The following is a 20,268-nucleotide window of genomic DNA, read 5'->3' as shown; positions in this document are numbered from 1 at the left end:
CACGTGTCAGCATTCTATCCTTCCTCTGTCTTATTAGCCCCCCCTGCTTTCATATACAATCTCCCTCACCAGCACAAAACCAGTAACTACATCTGAGCTATTATGTTGAAAGAAGAGAGCAATTGGGCACAAGCCTGTGATACATGCAGGTCAGCCGCCTGCACTGTGTACTGCCGAGCTGACTCTGCCTACTTGTGCACGAGCTGTGATGCTCAAGTCCATGCTGCAAATCGTGTTGCTTCCCGCCACGAACGTGTTCGAGTCTGTGAATCATGTGAGCGAGCCCCTGCTGCCTTCTTCTGCAAGGCAGATGCTGCTTCTCTATGCACAGCATGTGACTCACAGATCCATTCCGCAAACCCACTTGCTAGACGACATCAACGAGTTCCGATTCTGCCAGTCTCTGGCGACTCTTACAGTTCCATGGCCACTAACCATTCCAGTGAGACAACACTGACGACAGATCCAGAGAATAGACAGGTGGTGGGTCAAGAAGAGGAGGATGAAGATGAAGCAGAGGCGGCTTCTTGGTTGTTGCCTAATTCAGGGAGAAACAGTGGTAACAACAACAACAACAACAACAACAGCCAGAACAATGGTTTGTCGATTGGTGACGAGTATCTTGACCTTGTCGATTACAACTCCGGTCTGGATAAGCAATTCACAGATGAATCCAATCAGTATCATCAAGAAGACTGCAACGTACCTCAGAGGAGCTATGGGGGAGATGGAGTTGTTCCACTACGAGTGGAAGAATCAAAAGGTCATCACATGCACCAAGAGCAATACAACTTTGAGTTTGGATTCACAAATGTCTCCTCAGGAGCTCATCGAAGCTCCAATGGTTCCCCAAGTCATATGGTGAGTCATATCGGAGCTGTGCCAGAGTCTGCAACTAGTGACACAACAGTATCACACCCAAGATCGCCCAAAGCGGTAGCAGAGCAGCTACCAGACCCTCCAACTCAGATGCTGAGTCCAATGGACAGAGAGGCTAGGGTCATGAGATACAGAGAGAAGAAGAAGATGAGGAAATTTGAGAAGACCATAAGATATGCTTCGAGGAAAGCGTATGCAGAGACAAGACCACGGATCAAAGGCCGGTTTGCAAAGAGGAAAGAAGTCGATGCAGAGGCAGACAAAGCTTTCTCCACAATGATAATGTTCGACACAGGATATGGAATTGTTCCTTCATTCTAAGGATTACACATGCTTAGTTACTACCACTGTAATGCATTATAGGTCTGTAGTTTTTGTCTAACTACTACGAATTAATTAGATATATGTATTCATATATTTTGCTGCTATAGTCAAAACAAATTTTTCCCACCTGTTAGAAATCCTCTTAAAGAGATATGCATTACTTTATCTAGCTAGACCAAGAGCAGTTAACACGGAACTAGTGATTTCTTTCTTGGTGACACTTTCCACATCACTTGAACACGTCGAAGATAATTGATTCCATTTGTGCCGCCCTGAGGAAAGAAGATTTTACACTCTATGATTTTTCCCGATCAAAGTAGATTACAGAGTCTAATTTTTGTAAAAAGAAACATGTAAAAAATCCAGTAAAAAACAAACATCACACATTGTAAAGTCATTTTCAGTAACATACTCAGATAAGTGGAAGTTAGATAGCAAAAACAGAGCACCCTGAGTGAACAATACTTGCTACGTATAATCACATCAAAGCATATTCTTGTTCTTGTTTAGCATTGGAGCATATGGCTGCGGTATCAAACCCATTCCTACGTGGCTTTCTCAGATAACAATATTCGAACACATTTTGTCCCTCACAACCAAGTACTAGCAGAATATATCAAATGCCTATATGGACCATCCAAGTAAGCAAATAAAAACTCAGTATCGAGAAACCTATTTATTGCTCTATCTTTTAGAATATAGGCCTATAATAGGTCACTTTTCCAGGGTATATGCTGGCATTAAAGAATAACGAGGCACCGTAACTAGGCCTTTAGCTTTTTGCCACTTGGAAAGGGCTTTATAGGTCAACTTATTCATTTCCAAGGTTAAGCTGATGAACTTCTAACCAATCAAAAGATTCGTTTTAGACATAACTGAGTAAGTGTTTATTATTCATATGACTCTAGGCAGCTAGCCACCACCATAGTGTCGTAAAACATAGGTGAAGCCAGAAATGTTCACTGCAGCAAAGTTCTCAGACCACCAGAAGAATCTAGTCAGTGATCTGGTTTGATCACAAATCAAAGATATCCCCTGTTGCATACAATACTAGCATATCATCAACAAGGAAGCTTGAAGTAGCAGAGTTTGTACTAGAAGAATTAAGTAGTAAAGAATTAAAGAAGCAAATGAATGTTAATAGTTTAGTGATGGATTCGAGATACCACGTGAAAATGCATAAAAGTGATTAACTTTTGCCGAAGGTCACTGCATTTTGGCACTTTTCTTCAGATAGTTTCTCACAGCCATGGAAAGTGGAGAATCCGCAGTACAGTTACAAGCTTTTATATGGTCCCTGGACTCTTGTTCTCCTCTCAGTCTTTTCAAGAAAAGAAGCTTTCCCTTAAATCTGAAAGAAGGAAAGTATTCGCAACAAGAGAAACTGAGAAACACTGGAAACAAATACGCGATATAGCTTTATTCCCTATATCTCTGAAATTGAGTCAGTCACGGTAGATAAAAAAAAAAAATGCATTTTCCTCCACATAGCAAATTTCATGTAGGCTGGAGGTCCGGTCTACAAAACTGAGAGAAGTTCAAAACATAAATTTGGCAAAGAGCAATAATATGGGAAACACTTCTCCATATGCCTTTACAATCCTCCTAAAACCAATAATGACAAGAATTTTACAAGTTTAAAAATTTTCCCTTATTGGAAAGAAAAGCGTGGTGCAAGCAGATATGAAAGAGGAAGAGATGCGAATAGTGTATCCTAGGACCAGCCCTTTTATACAAGCAAACTCATTTTCCAGCTATAGAGCTCAAGGACCACAAAATGAGTATCATACATCCACTGAACCCAAAAGCATATCATATCTCTAGCTTCCACATAATAAATATCATTAGCATATCACCAACAAGGCCACTAGTTCAAGTACGTACTGGTGGTTACTAGTCCAAGCAAACCCCAAGTTGCTGCATAGACGAATGGGTCACCAATAGCTTGCCAATATCTGCTAACAAAGAAACTAGTAAACAAATGTGCTCTTCTATACCAAAACTTTACAATTCCTTCTGCAATCCTAAAGACAAGTTCTGAAACTTTTTTCATCTCTTACGCGAGACACAGTATACAATATGGAAATAGAAATGGGCGCGTAACAGCTCTCATAAATGACATGCCACGCTTTAGTATGTATTCCACAGGTTGAAATCTATAAAACTACAATAAACAATATAGAGGAAGACCATATTCTCAAAATGTTAGAGAGACTCAAGAGCCATATATAGTGCTTTGTTAACATGATGGTGATCAAGCGATATATAACTAACCTTGCTCCTTTGGAATCCAAAATACCTATCAACTTGTGGCTCAGCAGGCAAAATGCTAATCTTTAGTCTCAAGACTTCCGATTGAGTCCCTAGAAAATCCATATGAAAATAGTAAAAGGTGATACACAAAATAGTAAGAATCAGCAAGTGGCAAAACCGAAGCAACTTGTGAACGGGTCCCATCGAAGAAGAGGACAAAAGAGGAGATGTTTACACTCTACTCTTTACACATAAGCCTTCCAAAAAGCTCAGCCAGCCGCATGATGATCCAATAACATTTCAAGGGGCCACGTGTAGGCACTCAGGATTCGATCTCTCCTCTGCTTATTCTCTGACAACAGATATACCTTTATTAGCACCTTCTTTCAGACACAATCTCACACACCAATCAAAGCAAAAGCTACGACATACTGAGTTACTCACTATGTTGAAAGAAGAGAGTAAAGACATTGGTATTGGAGAGTACAACATGGCACGAGCCTGTGACACATGCCGGTCAACACCCTGCACCGTGTACTGCCGTGCTGACTCTGCCTACTTGTGCACGAGCTGTGATGCTCAAGTTCACTCTGCCAATCGTGTTGCTTCCCGCCACAAACGAGTCCAGGTGTGCGAGTCATGTGAGCGTGCCCCGGCTGCTTTCCTGTGTGAGGCAGATGATGCGTCTCTATGCATAGCCTGTGATTCAGAGGTTCATTCCGCAAACCCACTTGCTAGACGCCATCACCGAGTTCCAATTCTCCCAATATCTGGAATCTCGTACACCTCCATGGCCACTGATCCAGAGAAGACAGTGATGGTGGTGGATCCAAAGGGAGGTGAAGAGGATGCCAAAGAGGACGCTTCGTGGTTGTTCCCACATTCAGATATATATAATGACAGTCACAAGAACCATGACCAGAACAATGGTTTCTTGTTTAGTGATGAGTATCTAGAACTTACGGATTACAACTCGAGGATGGACTACAAATTCACAGGTCAATACACACAGCATCAACAAGACTGCAGTGTACCACAGACAAGCCACGGGGGAGATAGAGTTGTTCCGCTTCAGCTTGACGAATCAAGGAGCCATTTGCAACACAATCAACACAATTTTCAGTTCGATATCTCCTCAGGAAGTCACTACAGCTACAATGGTTCCATAAACCATAACGTAAGGCTTCTTTTTTTTTTTTTTTTTGTACATATTCTTGGCCCTTCATCTTTAAGAAAAAAGAAACAGAGTGCTTTCTTTCGTCATACACAAAGATTGACTGCCAACACTTAGTCTATATATAACAAGAATGTCTTTGTTTTTGTGATTAGGCATGTACGGAAACAGACTTTGTCCCGGAGTCAATAGCAAGTGACGCAAGAACGCCCAAAGTGACGATGGACCAACCACTACCTGACCCTCCAACCCAACTTAGTCCAATGGACAGAGAAGCCAGAGTCCTGAGATACAGAGAGAAGAAGAAGACTAGGAGATTTGAGAAGATAATAAGGTATGCTTCAAGGAAGGCATATGCAGAGAGAAGACCAAGGATCAATGGCCGTTTTGTAAAGAGCAGAGAAATCGAAATCGAAGCTGAGGAGGACCAATGCTTCAACACAATGCTAATGTACGACACTGGATATGGCATTGTTCCTTCCTTCTGATACTCGAATGTTGCTAAAGAACAAAATAATTATAATAAAATAAAGACTAGATTGCAAGCTGTAAATCATATTTTGGTCTGTATTTTTTTGGCTAACTAGTACAAATTAGCATTCCTCTTTCTCAGCATTAGTTAAATTGAAAACCTGTCTACTTGGTACAAATCATCATTTGTGAAATTATAATACTTTTCCAAGGTATATGCTAACTTATAGGAGCAAAAAGAAAAAGAAGTGACACTGTTGTAATAACTTAGGATTCCGTTCTTCACAGTATTCCGTTTCAAGCCAATTTCAATTGGCTGGCTACTTAGAAAGAAGACAGCGACAAAAAAATTTCAATCTAAAAAAAATTTAAAATTCCAAATAGGCCTACTAATTCCATATTCAATCGAGTGGTCAATAACCATCATCAACTTCGCATCCTTTTTCTTCTGCTCAATGTTCCGAAAAGAGAACGAACCATCAATAGAGTTGCACAAAAAAAAGAAAAGAAAAAAAAGAACGAACGAATCATGACGTGTCAACATAAATGGGCCTGCTAAGCCGAAGTAAAAAAGCTTAATAAAGCCCATAAGATATTGACTAAAGCCCAATTATTAGTCTTTTTTTAAAAAAATTTCTCATCAAACATGCTTTCCAATGGATAAATTTTAGGGATTTTTCCTTGTCTCGATCCATGCATCCATATTTACATTTTTAAACGTTTCATTTTTTTCTAACAAGCTTAATATAAAAGGATTAGAGAGGGGCTAGAGTTTTCATAAAAAAACAAAATAGCTGTCATAATCGATAAAAAATGAGTGATGATAAACAATAACCAAAGGAGTGAACGAATTGTCCGAAATAGCGCTGAATATATCGCAGATATCCTCATGGATCAATGAATTGTCTTTTAGCTCCTTGTTTTTACAGCTTTAAATTTATATCATCATCTCCAAGCAGCAAATAAAAGAAGAAATATTCATCATCTCCCAAATTATCTTCTTTTCTGTTTATACAAATCAAAACAGAGAAGAAAACTTCCAATATCCATCACAAACAGCTGAGAAGGGAAAACTCAAAATTTGGTACGTAGTGAAACTGTTAAATAGTAATGTTTTTCAGCAGTGCTAGATCCAAGTCTAGCTCAGAGAAAAAAATACATAAAAATCCGCTTTTGTACCCGCCCCAAAAACATATATAAGGGGCGGAATTTCGCGGACACCAAAAAAAAAAAGAAAAGAAAAGAAAGTAGATAGATTAGAGGCCGAAACTTAGAGTTCGATCAGAACAAATTAACAAGTCATGATGGATGATGAGTTCTTGGATCATCTGAAATAGAAGAAATTAAGTCTTGATCCAAGTCATGATCCAAGGAAGAAGAACAAGATCTTCCATGGATGTTTGTGCTTCCTCCTCCTGCTCCTCTAAGCTTCTTCATAGATGTGATAACTTGACGAAGCTCCAAGTTTTCCTCTTTAAGAATCAAGTTCTCTCGAAGAACGAGATCGTTGCTGTCCGAGGCTTGGTTAAGCTTATCTAAAAGCTGGTGGTTCTCGCTTCGAAGCCAAGCAACCTGTGAGAGAAGCTCATCTAAGTGTCTTTGCTTTCTCATTCTTGACCTTCTTGCTGACTCTCTGTTAGATACCATACGTCTTTGCTTTCTCTCGTTTATGATGAAGATTTCTTCAGTTGCTTCATCAGAAGTCGTAGAGTTGTTGCTTGCCGGAGATTGTAGATTCAGTTCTTGAATCTGAGGGTAATGGATAAGATTGACACCGGTTGTAGGGTTTAAGTTGTTGTAGTAGTGGTTTAACTGGAAGTAGTCTTGTTGCTGCATGTTGCTAAGACTTGAGCTATTATTAATTGGCTGCATGGTCAATTTCTCTCTCCCTCTATGTCTCGCTCTCTCTCTCTCTTTAGAGCTCAAAGAGGGTGAGTTAATGGTGGAGATTGGATGAGAAGGTGTGTTTATACAGCAGAAAACGGCATAAAAGTGGACCACACCTTTAATTTTTGCAAATTGGTGGCTTTCGTGACACTTAAGGGTTTTGCTTTTGAAAAACAATTTAGATTATGTCTTCTACATGACCCATTGGCATGTTTGTTTTTTCCTTTAATTTAAATTATTGGGAAGAAGATTTTTTTAAAAAGAAATTCCAGGTGGGCATATAAAGGTACACATAAATTAGATTTTGGGGGGGGGGGGGGGTGGGGGCAATAGATACATATAATTTTTTTGTAAAAAATATTAATGATATCGATAAACAGGTTGAATCAGAATAAGTTTGGTCCCATTGACATTTGTATGTTTATTCACCGATCGGTTGATGCATGAGGATATATTGATACTAGGGAAAGTATGCCTTATACGTCGATCATGATGGTAACCAAGTGGCAAGTAATGTAATGTAGGTATAGGAGAGAGTGCCATGGCCATCATGATGATGTTCATGCATGACTGAACTGAAAAGGTTTATGCATCATGGCCCATGCATTGATGATAATGATCCACGAGGACTTGGATACAATATATATAACCTGTGGATAAAATAAAGTTTGGGATCAGTGTTAATGTGCTTACATCAGAGAGAAAATTTGTAGTTTCTATTTTTTGGGTTTCAAAATAAATAGGTTTAGAAACAATGCTTTTATTAGCCAACATATAAAGTGGTGATGATGCCAAATAAGTCAATTTATAAAGCTTCTATAATCCTAACATCTACACAATTCACCAATTTCTCTTATTTTTTTTTCTATAGAAAAATAAGCAGATTATATCTTGTACCTTTGAGATTTGCCTCTCTTCTTTCATTAGCATCGATTATTATATGGTTTTCTGCGTAGAATTTTAGAGGAGTAAAATATAAAAGAATGTGGTGTTTTCTACTCAATAAATATATATAGTAGACCACACTATCAACAAAACCCAAACCAAATAAATTCCTTCGCTGCACTAGAAAAGCAAGATGTGTTAGGCAGGCTTGGCTTGTCGTTTTATGATTTCGTTACGTACAAAGGCTAAGGCAAAGTCTATAACACAATTGAGGAGCTGATGACACAACAACCACTTAAAACCACTCACTTGCAAAATGATTACAATTCAAGACAAATATTTTTCCTTAATTTAACTAAGTTATGCTAATTAGATATGAGTGTTATCCCTTTTGCTGGTCAAAATTAAATATGAAGATCGACTATTTCGTTGTAGAACTGTTTGACTTAATATACAACGTCATTAAACTCTAGGAAATCGTTTGGGTTGACCAATAGTTTCCAGCCTTAGATTCATTAAACTGGAAAAAAAAAATAAAAACAATAGACGCAATAGATAATCATTGGCAAAACTGTTTAATAATTGTAGAAGTTGAACAAATCGTCTTTGGTTCCTTATTTTCTTTCTTGTCACTATTATAATTTTAGAACGTATCTTTCTTTAAATAATCAAAAACTTAGGCATGCATGGGTTTATTATAATCCAATTTGAAAAAAGGCAGTTAACTACAATATGTGCAAATTGATATTGGTCCTCTTGGTAGACTTTTTGGGTGTTCACAGAAAGTTATATAACACAGTAAAAATTAAAGCTTTATTTTCAAAAGTTTATTGCAGGTTACTGTTGTGGTAATGCCATACCTTACCATTTGAGGAAATCCCATTTTCAAGAGACCACTAGCTTCTTTTGAACAGATGTAGGGTAGTTCTTGGATTTTGGATCAAATATTCATATGAGATTAATAAGTTCTGATGTTATATATTTTCATCTCAAACCGACTGATAATGAATTAAAAATTAATTAGTTTATAATCCTTCTATACTCTTTTTAATGCGATATTCACAACACCTTAAACTTTTTGACTGACTAAAACCATCAAATTGCATAATTTGGCAAATTTAATGACTATTGAATGAAAGAGAGTGTGACTGTGTTGGTCAAACAAAAGGCAAATACACACCATCAAGTCATATCATTCAGACAAAGTCTATTTCTTCTTTATTTCAGTCTCATGTCCTTTGCACGGTTTGTTCTTCTTCCACAGCCTTAAACTTTTTTTTTGTATTTCATATCTTCTTTATTTTTTATAACTTTTTCAATTTGCTTTTTCTTAGTGTTTCCTTTATCTCATATTATTTTAATAATATTTTTATCGAACCATAAACTGTAAAAGTATTTTTAATGTTTCATTGCTTTGCTCATAATAGTAACACTACCACCTGATACTGGCCTACCTTGATTTTTAATGTTTTTACGAAAAGTTTTCCTTAAGATCTTGTAGTTTGTATAGAAAATCAAAATTTTCAAACTGAAATCTAATGTAATTAGTAATTAACATGTGAATTTTGTGGTATCGAAAAATGCTCATATAGCTAAAAACAAAACTGTAGAACTACTACGTTTTTTCCAACTAAAACTGGATTTTTTTTACTCAGAGATTCATTAACCCCTTAAATACCATATGAGAGTTGGAAATCCCATTGATCTTCTTCGTTAAGCAATCATCACCATATTAATTTATTGAAACAGTTAAAAGGGATGATTCCATGATGGTCCAACTGATTGGAGGATTAAGGATAAGCCAATCACCAAAGCGAAGTCTATTGGTATCATTTACACCTTTTACGATAATTTTTATAGTTCCACAGATATTCTTTTATTTTTATGAAATTTTTATTAGTATATTATATATATACCCATTTTATACTTTTTATTTTTCGTTCGTATACCTTTAAATCATTCTATCCAATTTGCCAAATGGATAATACTAACAAATATATTTTAAGCATCTATGGCTAATTTTTTTATTAATCTCTGCATGCGTACGTTCAGTTGCTCTGTAAAAGTAATCTCATGTTTAAATAAGAGAACTAATATCTTAACATATAGTGGAAAACAGAAAACTATACATAAAATAGAACACGGATACGTAGTCCACTTTCCTTCTAGTTAAATTTTAATGGTATATGGATGGAGGCCAACATAATGTGCTGAGGTACTTAGCTTGTAGATTTTATTAAGGGTTTGCCCCACTATCACTGCCAAATTGTATCATTATCGTCAATCATAATCATAAAAGTTATGATTGTGTTATTAATTTTACCATGACCAGCAAAAAAGTTTGAAATTTTAAAAATAACCCAACTTGTCATTGCCTAATTATTTTGTCCTAAGATATTTCTTGTTTTTGTCAAAATTAGTCTATTATTCTAAGTTATTATAGGTTTTGGACGAAACCAGATAAATTAATATTTGAGTATGAAGGAAAACTAAGGTAACAACTTTTCCCCCATGAAAATTTAATACCTAACACAGTCGCAAGAACTTGGTATCCGATAAGCAAGTGCATGCATATATACATGCAGTTCACAACTTCACATACACATCATACAGACATGATGACACTGATACATGTATGCATATGCATATATGTTATCTATTATTATTGGTGATGAATACTTTTCAACTTGATGCTACATCTTGGTTATTACGTATTCTCAGTCTGCTGGATTTTAGTGTAAGTTGTATCCTTCACAATATTGAAGTCTTTGTTTTGCTCTTACATGTATCAATTAGTACGAGTTTCAGTCTAAGTAGGTTGTATTTCTTGACTGTTATTACACTCATATGATCCTTTTTCTCTTAGTAGTGATTAGCTTGTATGAACTTCATTTAGGTTATGTTTTTTTTTTTATTGGAATACTGTTTACATATGTGTTCCAGTCTAGCATTCACTTTAAGTTTTATTTACCCTATTATTATACTCTTAATTGTCTGGTTATTGCTTGAGAGTAGTTGATGTGCATTTTGGTCTAGAAAGCTTAATGTCCCTTAAGGAGAAGGTATAGAGAATCCTAAGAGACAAGAAGACAAAGTGGGAGAACGTCACGGAAAAACTTGAGCTCAAATTTCAATCCCAAAATGATTGAGGTAATAATTACCAAATGAAACATTTTCAAATGGTGTGATGAAAATTATTTTTGATGTGATGTTATTCATCCATCCCAACTACATACGTTTTATACTCCCTCCGTTTCACAAAGAGTGTCATTTTAAAATTTTATTTTTGTTTCACAAAAAATATTGTTTTATATTTTTAATGTAAAATTTTAAACAATATTCCAGTTTTAACCATATTAATTTAATGTATTTATTAGATAAAAACAAATTATTTAATGTATTAATAAGGAACAAAATTGTATTTTTAATAATTTTTTTAATATATGTGAAAAATGTCAGAATGATACTTTTTATGAAACGGAGGAAATATTAATTTTCTTCATCTTCGTGCAATTACTTATTTAATGCACCTCTTTAGATCGTTTTTAATAAATCGAAAAAGATCCACACAAATGTAGTTTCAAATGTCAATATAGAAACGGATAATCTCATTAGCGAAGTTAGAAATCGGTTCGAAACAGAGAAGTGTCGTTTCAGTACCAAGATTCTCACCGGCATCTACATAGATAATTGTTTTTTTGTCTTTTAATGTATTTAAAGTTTTCTTTATGATTTCTTCTCATGTCTTTTACTTGGTTTTACGTCTAGTTTTTGTTCTTCGTACATAACTATTTTCTTTGTTAAACAGTAAATTTATATAGAAGAAAAATAAATAAACACGGTTAAAACTTTAGATTTCGTAGAGGAGCTTATATTTTTTCAAATATGTGGAGTATTCGTTACATGGAACGAAAGAAGAGACATAATTATTGCATATGAGGATAGCAAATAGTGTTGAGCTAATTGGGTATCCAAGAGCCATCAAATGGATTTTTCCATGATCATAAAAAAGAAAATCGACACTCAATGTTTTAAGTTTGGCTCTTTAGATATGTAGAGTCACTATAGAGGAAAGGAACCAGCCACTCCCATGTGAAAATGACTATTAACTTTTGTTTTTTTTTTAACAATCTTATCCGTAGTGGCCGGCTTCGGTTTATATTGAAGTAGTTAACTGAAAGAAACATGGAAATATTTTTAATACGCAACTAAAAGTCTAGATTAATCTAATGTCATTATGAAAAAACCGTCTTCTAGTTACCGTAGAATTTCTAGGCATTTTATAGCTTCCGCATGAATCTAGTTTTCAGCCAACACAAATTAGGCATGGACAGGGCTAAAAGCCCGCATGTTGAACCCGAATTAAGACAAAGTTAAACCCGATAAAATCCATCATTTTTAATTTTGTATTTGGTTAACCACAAGCTGGCCACAGAGTCGCATGACCGGACCAGGACCTACATTCTTTCCACATCTGACACTTAGAGACATGGATCGGGTTAGCCCATCGCAACACCTCTAATGAAAGTAGGATGGACAATTCCACTAAAAAGAACTGTGATTGCGATTCTCAATAAAGTTAATGAACCTAAACAACTTACACAAGATATAGCTCCAAAAGTCTTTTTCTTTTTCCCTATGACATTCCTAAATTTGGACTCGCCTAAAGTTTTAACGTTTACAATATAATCTTGCAGAGGTAATCTTGATCGAGAAATTCTAAAAAGACTATTGAAGAAGCATCAAATCACATCGCAAAAATCATATTTAGATCTAATGAAAGTAGGATAAACAATTCCACCATAAAGAAACTGGGGCTGCAACTGTCATCAAAGCCTAAAAGATTAATGAACCTAAATAACTAGCACAAGATAAAGCTCCAAAAGTATATTTTTTTTTCTTTTTTTAATCTGCCTAAAACCAAGATAATATGTACACCATATCAATCAGGAACAGATCGTTACTGATAAGAGAGAGAGAGAGAGAGAGAGAGAGAGAGAGATTACACCGAAGATAAAGCACAATTACTTCAATCTACTCGGACATCAAATCCCTTGCCAAAACGCTGCTACCATGCCTTTGTGATCTCCTATTCCTTTCATACTCAACATCATCAGTTGGTAGCTCATACCTACAAACAGGGCATGTATTCCTTATCCCTAGCCAAGGTATGATACACTCTCCATGATAGTAATGCTTACAAGGAAGCCTCTTTACTTTCTCCTCCACCACAACTTCATCTTTGCAGATTGCGCAAACAATGTCCCCTTTGCTCAATTCTTCAGTGGTAATTTCCACAACTGGGAGATCATCTACAACCCTTTTGGATGCCGGTGGACTCCCGTTTATTCCAGCCTCTTGATCGAATGATTGTGCGAATATGGCATCGTAATCTCCATGATCATCATCATATTCATCTATACTAGCTAGAAAAACGCCGTAATGAAAATCCATAAGAGCAGAGTCGTCTACCATATCCATAACATCTTCAGCTTCTTCCAAAAAACCAACATTGTTAACAGGTAACGAAACCTCCCAATGTACATCATGATGATCTTGATCCTCATCCCTCGATGCTACAAGCAACTCTTCTTCTCCTTCTACTACTTCTTCTGCTTCTTCCAGACTGAAAATACTAACTTGGACGGGTTCTTCAACCCAGGTGATCGCGTTCTGCAAATCCTCCCATTCAAGTTCCTCACCACCCACCATGGTTGTATCGCCAAAGAATTCATCCCAAACAGGAGTAACATCCATAGCAGCTTCCTCCAGAAAGAGATCATCCCCAACAGAAGTTAGAGCCGTACAGACTTCGACCCGACCCGAATCAATTTCCCTATTCCGGGTAGCTTGAAGCCCTAACCCACCTGAATCACCGCGCAGCTGGCTTGACCCTGACCCTGAACCTGACCCGATTCCGAGTCCTAAATCTATCTTCTCCTCCGTGTCGAGAAATCCCCAATCGCGGACGGTCTCGACCTCGTACGACTCTCGATCAAAGAAATCGATGAAACAGCTATGCAGATCGGATTCTGAATCCATAGAAGCCGATCCAGAATCTGAATTCGAATCTAAGAAACGGAAATATGGATTAATTCCCCTCTGATTGGGCGGAGGGAAACAGGCGGACAAAATCGCAGCTTCGCCATCCGGTTGGACACCAGATCGAGGAATTTCCCCGGCGATTGAGCTACCACTACCACCACCACCTTCTTCTTCCTCTGGTTCAACGTTAATTGCACAACCGAAAAGTTTCGCCGACGCCATTGCTGAGTTTCTGAGAGAAGATGTCAAAAAACTGGGAGAAAATTTATAACAAAAAAATTGTCGAGGAAAATAAAAAAGATTCGTATTTATACACATAAGATATAATATTATGGCGGTGTATCTATCTACTTACACTCGTGGGCCAAGATTGTGCCACGTAATAGCTAAAACCTTTTATAAAAAATGGAAAATAATCTGTATGATATTAAAAAATTAATCGCCGTTGCCGGGGATCGAACCCGGGTCACCCGCGTGACAGGCGGGAATACTTACCACTATACTACAACGACTTTTTTAATAGTCCAAAGTCTGTGTTAAAATTAATACTTAACATTAGTTTACTCAATTTCCAAGAATAGTCCACACTAGGTTGTCCCAAGTCTGCCGAAAATGTAGTGTGTGCTTCTTTAGTTCTTCGACAAATGCCGTTGAGAGACTTTGTGTCTGCTTCTGATTCGATACTTAAAAGTTGTATGAAACTAATAAAGAGAACCAATACACGAGAATACGAGATATAGTTGAAAACTAAAAAATTTCACTCTGCTTGGATCAAAAACACAAAATTCTGATGACGAGAGTTGAAAACAAAGAAAAGGTGACACAATCTTTCGCAAACAAAATATAAATATTTTTTTTTGTGTAAACATTAGCCCCCTTATGATGTGGAGGCAATATCATCTGTTGTCTTCTGGCGTTTCAGGTCTGGCTCATCCTTAATGATATCTTCTTGCTGCTCTTCTTTTTCTTCCTCTTCTTCTTCTTCTTCTTCTGCTCCTGCTTCCTTGTGGCCATTGAGATGACCGTTAACTGCTTCATGACCAATAAGCGAGACGTGTTTGCTCGTGATTTGACGACCAGCCCTTATCTTTGGACCCCAATGCTTCTCTGGGTTTGGCAGAAACCGGGCTACTTTCTTCACCTGTGCTTTGCTAAGTGAACCAACGTGGCGCGAAAAGTCAGCCTGTCCGAGAGAAAAAAAAAAAACAGTAATTCAAGGTTAAAGCTTGGAACTTTATTCAGCTTCCACCAAATCAAATCAACGAATAAAGCATAGAAACAATGGCAAGCTAGAATTAGGGACCTGATGAGATGGTTCTTTAGATAGAATCACACTTCCAGGATGTTCAGGTGGTTGCGCTTTCACTGGATGATTTTTCACCTACAACCAAAATAGTTCATTCATTAGCACCAAGAGGAGAAAAAGAAAAGAAAAGATGAACACAGTTAAAGCTTCTGCCTTTAGGCTTAGTTGAGGGAAATGAAGGAAAAAAGCAGATGGTTTACCCAGCAACGCATGATGTCCCAGATAATCTCCATTGGAGCATCAGTTTTAATCCCAAGCGGGTTCACATGGGACCCCGAGACACGGTACTTTGCATTGATTACCGCTGATCGGAACAAAGCAGCTGACGGTGAAGTACATTTTAGCGTTGCAGAGAGACTATGAAGGCTCAAAAAGAGCGGAACATCTGGCAATTCCTGGAGACAAGGCAAACAAATAGGGGTTTTAGAGAAATTGATCCTTTGACGAAAAAAACAAAAAGAGAAATTGATCCAAACCAAAAACTGAAACTTTCAAAGTTTGGGAGAAGAGTTTTGCCTCTGAGATCGTGGTGAGAATAGCGCAGATTTTGTCGTAAGCAGGGTATCTGTCTTTCATGGATTTAACACCATTTAGTATCGAAGTCACCCATTCTTGATCGTGCATTGGAGCAGACCATATCGGTCCACCCATGTTGTATTTCTTTCCACAATGAGTGCATTCCTGAGGAACAACGGGACCAACTCCTGCCTGATACCTCACACTGTTATTCTGCCAAAAACAAATATTTAAGAAGAAGATTTTCAAAAAGGCGGTTTCCAGAAACTAACTATGCAAAGAGACAGAGAAAAGATACCTTAGGGAGAGATCTTCCAACAGACTGAAGATGAAAGGAATCACAACCAATACATTGATAAACATATGAGAGCTTTAGCGGAGTGTTCTTCATTGCACTCGCCGAACTGCATTTCCATAAAGCTTCAATCTTTACTTGTCTCTAGCTGAGGGAAGTGTTTGAAAAGAAAGGAAAACTTACGTGTAAACGCGGACAAAAACACGGACGTAGAAATCCATTTGGACTGATAGAACAGGAACAATATACCGCTTGTAGCGATTTGCATGGCTCTGCAAATCAACAATATGACCAAAGTCAATTGATTAAGGAAAAATAAGATTTTAGAGAATAATAGAGCATCTTAACAAACAATCAAAGCCTGGAAGATTTAGCGGAAGTGAATTAATTCCACGCAGTAGCAAAAAATTTACCTCGATGCTGGCGAGGAGGATCCTCAAAGCCATCTCATGACAATATTTCCCTTTCAGTGGATAGGAGCCATATCTAACAATAGACGGATTTAAGACATTCAGACAAAAATCATAGATATTTGTTTTCAGAATAAGGTAATGGAGGGGTAAAAAAAAATCTCACTTGGAATAGCAAACCTCGCCGTTAGCACCACATAACACTGCCATGTCAGTTGCTGTACACATCAGCAACCCACCATCGGCAACTGATTGAACAGCTGAATCAAGGAAAATAGACGGCGAACCATATGGATCAAGATCAACCTAAGACATCAATCAACCAAATTAGTTAACAGACTAAGAAAGTCGATAAAATGAAATTTTCTGACTAAATGAGCATAAGATTTTGGGAATATTGGACACATACCACATTAAATTCTTTTGGGTGGGTGAGCATATGGACACGAGCATCAGTAAGATGTGACTCCACTTTTGAAGTAGACATCAAGCCATTGAACTTTATGTTTCTCTGGCAAGCTTCAACAGATGCTTTAACAGGAAAAAGGAAAATATTATATTATTCTGGGAACTTAGGATAGAAGAAAAGTCGAATTCTGATATCTTTTCACAAGCACAAATGTTGGGAAAAACAAATACCTGGGTCATTATCTAAAGCCACAACCTGACCAATTCCTTCAACTTCACGAGCATATCTCAAAGCCCGTAACCCAGAAGCTGACAGGGCCTACAATTAATAACACAAGAAAGAGTTATCTAACAGAAAAGCACACTAGACAACAAAATAAGATAACAACGAATAGTTACTACAGTCATAAAGGAAAGAAGATAGGTAGACCTCAAGAACTCTTGGTGGCTTGAGTTCCCTTCGTGCAGGCTCATAAGCGGTCTTGGTAGCTTCCTTTGGCCCATCCTGAGATGTTACTTCATGTTCTCCGTTGGTTTTACCATTATCCTCACCGTTTTCAGTGGGAGTTTCTTCCTTGAAATTCTTAGAGGCATCCTTCTCAGTCACTTTCCCAGATGATCTAGCTCTTTTGGATAACATTGCCTCATGCTCTTGCTTGCATTTGGATATGTATGCCCTTAGGACAGCAATGGACATGTCCCTATTGTTGACCTAACCATAAAACAATAAGCAGTTCGTTTAGCTCACAAAAGAAAATATTATCATAAAAACATAAGTGTGTGTTAGAATTCCTAAAAAGGATTTGTCTTCAAATTTCTACTAATTTCTCACAAAACACCAAATGAGACTCTGCCATAACAACTAACGAGTAATCATTAGAAGCAAAATCATTTGTGTGTTAATGGCTGAAAAGCACTGAACTTGATATCTGAAACGAAAATTAAAATGCCCCAAACTAATACTTGATCAGTCCTAAGATTGCCCTTGATGAAATTAAATCAATTCTTAGCTAAAAGGAAGAACCTTTGCAGCAAAACAAATCAAATAGCAACAAAAGAAGGAAACCTGAGCTTTGTTGAAGAAGACTTGATTCTTCTTGTGCATTAGGATCTCAGCTTCACCTTCCTTAATAATGGTGTAATCAGTTAGATCTGTCTCCATTGCTGATCTGAGATTCTTCTCTTTAGGGGCAGAAGATTCACAAATTGAATTAACAACACGAATCTGTAACCAGAACGGCAAAACACAAAGCTTGAAGCTACAAAGGTGTCGACGACACTTAACCACTTGCTTGAGTGAAGACAGAAGAAACCCTATCGCTTATCCTTTGGTTGCAGTTTCAGAGAGAAGGTAAGGTGTAAGAGGCCGTACGTTGGAACTTGGAAGCGAATAGACAGACCCAGAAAAGGAGTACTCAGTTAAACCCTACAAATTACAAACAATACGAGAAATTTAACAAAATTTTATTGGTCTGAAATTGGTTATTATCAAAACATACAGGGTCGAACTATAAATATTCCAAAAAGGAGGGAAAACAAAACAAATGAAAAAAAAATGGCCTATACAGGTTTCGAACCTGTGACCTTCGCGTTATTAGCACGACGCTCTAACCAACTGAGCTAATAGGCCAATTTGTTGATATGAAGATGCTAATACTATTTATATCAAGTCAAGTCCGTATCTGAGTGCAGGATATCATTTATCAAGCTAAAGAGGAGCCAGAGAAGTACTGAGAAAGGGAAGAAGACGATGCAGAGCTTAACATCAAACGAAGTAGCGGGTTTCGCAGTTGGGGCTCTGCTTCTCGGTGCCACCATCGCTGCTCCAAAAGTTGACGCTTTCATTGCCGCTGCTCAGAGAAGGTAAACAACCTTAGAAGCCATTTCATCATCTCACCACACAGATTTCTGAAAAAAAAAAACACAAAACCAAACTTTTTGCCCCATTTTTCATGTCCTGATTAAAAATCCAGGTCATATGATATCCGATTTTGGATGAACATGCTTGGATTTTGGATGAACCCATGAGAATTGTTTTGTTGATTATGTGTTAATGGCGTATGAGATGATGATGATTGTAGTAGCTGCGTAGAATTGTGATAAGCTATTCGATTCCTGAGTAAAAATGAATTTTTGAATCGGAAAATCTGAAAATGATAAGACTTTAGGAGTTTATGTGTGATATACTGATATGTTGTATGAAGTCTTAACCAAAGAATAGATTCTGAATTCAAGAATCAGTGTTGGGTTATGTCTTTAGCCTCTCACTCTCCAATGGAAACATGGTTTTCTCTTAGTTCTCGCCATGTGAACTAATGGTTCCAGAAAATCTGCAGCTCACTGCAAAGTCTTTTGATTCTCGCATTTACGAATTGAAATATTCAGGTGTTGAATCATTTGCTCGTGTTCAAAGAATTGTAATGTTTTAAAAGTCTTTCACAATGTTGAAATTCTTGATTATGATTATGAGTTCTGAATATCTTACCTTTTTGTAATGAGAGACACTGTGTAGGCATGGTTTTAAGACAGTTTACTGAACCGCTGATATCTCCAAGAACTGTTCTAAGAGTGTTTCTGTCTATGTCCTAATGAAATTAGACTTGTTCTTGAATCTATATTTTACCATCGTGTGTTTCTAATCACAACTTTTGCAGATCTCTTGGGATGTGCAGGAAATGTGGAGATCTAAAGAGTATAGCATGTGGCCGCTGCAAAGGGACGGGATCGATCAAATCAGGAGAGGGGATCTTTGGATTCGGTGACTCGTCAAACGCAAGATCAGTCACCTGTGATAATTGCCAAGCCAAAGGTTGTTTCCCTTGTCCCGAGTGCTCAAAATCTTGAGCCTGTTTCGGTATTTTATAGATGATGCCTCAAGACTAAAAACTATTTGTTTCATCTTCCTGACCTTATGATATACGTAATCAGTCCAATTTGTAATGTTACAGTTGAAGCATGTCTAGTCTAATTTGTTTGATAAGACTTATTCCAATTCTTGATCAGGTGCTAGTTTAACCAGATTGGCAATTTGATTAGCTAAACCGGATGTTGGTGATTGAGTTGATTTGTGTTAACTGAGTATTGTCGTCTTTTAACCGGAAAAATCTACTTAGTAACCAAAAGCTCTTCTTGTCCATTCTTTCTGTATAATAGGCGGGTTTTGGCACTTACATAATCAGACCTTTAATTATCACAGGTTTTAAAAGGATTTTGCTAATATAAATCAAGTGAGTTCATTTTATTGTTGTTTGCATTTGATATAAAGAAAATCAACCATTATTGATGGTAAGTGGATGTGTTTTTTTTTTTGGAAAGAAGTGGATGTGTTTTATTTTGAACAAAGAAAGTTAATTGGCAGAAAATAATTGTCTATACTATATTTACTGTGTCATTTCCCACTAAAAAACTAGAGATA

At 37.1% G+C, this 20,268-nt stretch overlaps 6 protein-coding genes and 2 non-coding genes across 8 annotated transcripts; 3 read left to right on the top strand and 5 right to left on the bottom strand.

Annotated features, from left to right (window-relative positions):
- The first annotated feature begins 42 nt into the window (after positions 1–42).
- Positions 43–1,329, top strand: LOC18018864 (zinc finger protein CONSTANS-LIKE 1). The gene has a single exon (XM_006400048.2). It carries the CDS (start codon positions 103–105, stop codon positions 1,198–1,200), a length of 1,098 nt encoding a protein of 365 aa, XP_006400111.1. The 5' UTR covers positions 43–102; the 3' UTR covers positions 1,201–1,329.
- A 2,572-nt stretch (positions 1,330–3,901) lies between these two features.
- On the top strand, positions 3,902–5,118 carry LOC18018863 (zinc finger protein CONSTANS). The gene is made up of 2 exons (XM_006400047.1): positions 3,902–4,633; positions 4,786–5,118. Exons 1-2 carry the CDS (start codon positions 3,902–3,904, stop codon positions 5,116–5,118), a joined length of 1,065 nt encoding a protein of 354 aa, XP_006400110.1.
- A 966-nt stretch (positions 5,119–6,084) lies between these two features.
- LOC18018862 (basic leucine zipper 43) lies at positions 6,085–7,091 on the bottom strand. The gene has a single exon (XM_006400046.2). The coding sequence runs from the start codon at positions 6,971–6,973 to the stop codon at positions 6,401–6,403; it is 573 nt and encodes a 190-aa protein (XP_006400109.1). The 5' UTR covers positions 6,974–7,091; the 3' UTR covers positions 6,085–6,400.
- A 5,560-nt stretch (positions 7,092–12,651) lies between these two features.
- LOC18018861 (E3 ubiquitin-protein ligase Praja-2) lies at positions 12,652–14,216 on the bottom strand. Its single transcript, XM_006400045.2, has one exon. It carries the CDS (start codon positions 14,138–14,140, stop codon positions 12,908–12,910), a length of 1,233 nt encoding a protein of 410 aa, XP_006400108.1. The 5' UTR covers positions 14,141–14,216; the 3' UTR covers positions 12,652–12,907.
- Positions 14,217–14,358: 142 nt separating this feature from the next.
- Positions 14,359–14,430, bottom strand: TRNAD-GUC. The gene has a single exon. It is a non-coding gene; the product is annotated as a tRNA-Asp (tRNA).
- Positions 14,431–14,658: 228 nt separating this feature from the next.
- LOC18018262 (probable tRNA (guanine(26)-N(2))-dimethyltransferase 1) lies at positions 14,659–18,265 on the bottom strand. The gene is made up of 12 exons (XM_006400044.2): positions 17,920–18,265; positions 17,284–17,565; positions 17,085–17,172; positions 16,855–16,976; positions 16,612–16,751; positions 16,449–16,521; positions 16,219–16,307; positions 16,039–16,144; positions 15,741–15,953; positions 15,425–15,619; positions 15,222–15,299; positions 14,659–15,101 (listed from the first exon to the last, which is right to left on the bottom strand). Exons 1-12 carry the CDS (start codon positions 18,013–18,015, stop codon positions 14,796–14,798), a joined length of 1,788 nt encoding a protein of 595 aa, XP_006400107.1. The 5' UTR covers positions 18,016–18,265; the 3' UTR covers positions 14,659–14,795.
- A 144-nt stretch (positions 18,266–18,409) lies between these two features.
- TRNAI-AAU lies at positions 18,410–18,483 on the bottom strand. The gene has a single exon. It is a non-coding gene; the product is annotated as a tRNA-Ile (tRNA).
- A 101-nt stretch (positions 18,484–18,584) lies between these two features.
- On the top strand, positions 18,585–19,835 carry LOC18018261. Its single transcript, XM_006400043.2, has 2 exons — positions 18,585–18,716; positions 19,508–19,835. Exons 1-2 carry the CDS (start codon positions 18,604–18,606, stop codon positions 19,695–19,697), a joined length of 303 nt encoding a protein of 100 aa, XP_006400106.1. The 5' UTR covers positions 18,585–18,603; the 3' UTR covers positions 19,698–19,835.
- The last annotated feature ends 433 nt before the right edge of the window (positions 19,836–20,268 follow it).

Source organism: Eutrema salsugineum, unplaced genomic scaffold, assembly GCF_000478725.1.
Source record: "Eutrema salsugineum unplaced genomic scaffold, Eutsalg1_0 scaffold_2, whole genome shotgun sequence".
NCBI lineage: Eukaryota > Viridiplantae > Streptophyta > Magnoliopsida > Brassicales > Brassicaceae > Eutrema > Eutrema salsugineum.
The sequence above is the reverse complement of the archived record's forward strand: the minus strand, read 5'-3'. Positions and strand labels throughout refer to the sequence as shown.

Excerpts from the sequence above, each read along its gene's own strand:
- LOC18018863 (XM_006400047.1), top strand. The coding sequence starts at position 3,902 with ATGTTGAAAGAAGAGAGTAAAGACATTGGTATTGGAGAGTACAACATG. Across the intron at positions 4,634-4,785 it reads ATGGTTCCATAAACCATAAC|GCATGTACGGAAACAGACTT; the intron begins GTAAGGCTTCTT and ends TTTTGTGATTAG.
- LOC18018262 (XM_006400044.2), bottom strand. The coding sequence starts at position 18,015 with ATGGAGACAGATCTAACTGATTACACCATTATTAAGGAAGGTGAAGCT. Across the intron at positions 17,566-17,919 it reads TCTTCTTCAACAAAGCTCAG|GTCAACAATAGGGACATGTC; the intron begins GTTTCCTTCTTT and ends TTTTATGGTTAG. Across the intron at positions 15,102-15,221 it reads CTAAAGAACCATCTCATCAG|GCTGACTTTTCGCGCCACGT; the intron begins GTCCCTAATTCT and ends TCTCTCGGACAG.
- LOC18018864 (XM_006400048.2), top strand. The coding sequence starts at position 103 with ATGTTGAAAGAAGAGAGCAATTGGGCACAAGCCTGTGATACATGCAGG.
- LOC18018261 (XM_006400043.2), top strand. The coding sequence starts at position 18,604 with ATGCAGAGCTTAACATCAAACGAAGTAGCGGGTTTCGCAGTTGGGGCT. Across the intron at positions 18,717-19,507 it reads ATTGCCGCTGCTCAGAGAAG|ATCTCTTGGGATGTGCAGGA; the intron begins GTAAACAACCTT and ends CAACTTTTGCAG.
- LOC18018862 (XM_006400046.2), bottom strand. The coding sequence starts at position 6,973 with ATGCAGCCAATTAATAATAGCTCAAGTCTTAGCAACATGCAGCAACAA.
- LOC18018861 (XM_006400045.2), bottom strand. The coding sequence starts at position 14,140 with ATGGCGTCGGCGAAACTTTTCGGTTGTGCAATTAACGTTGAACCAGAG.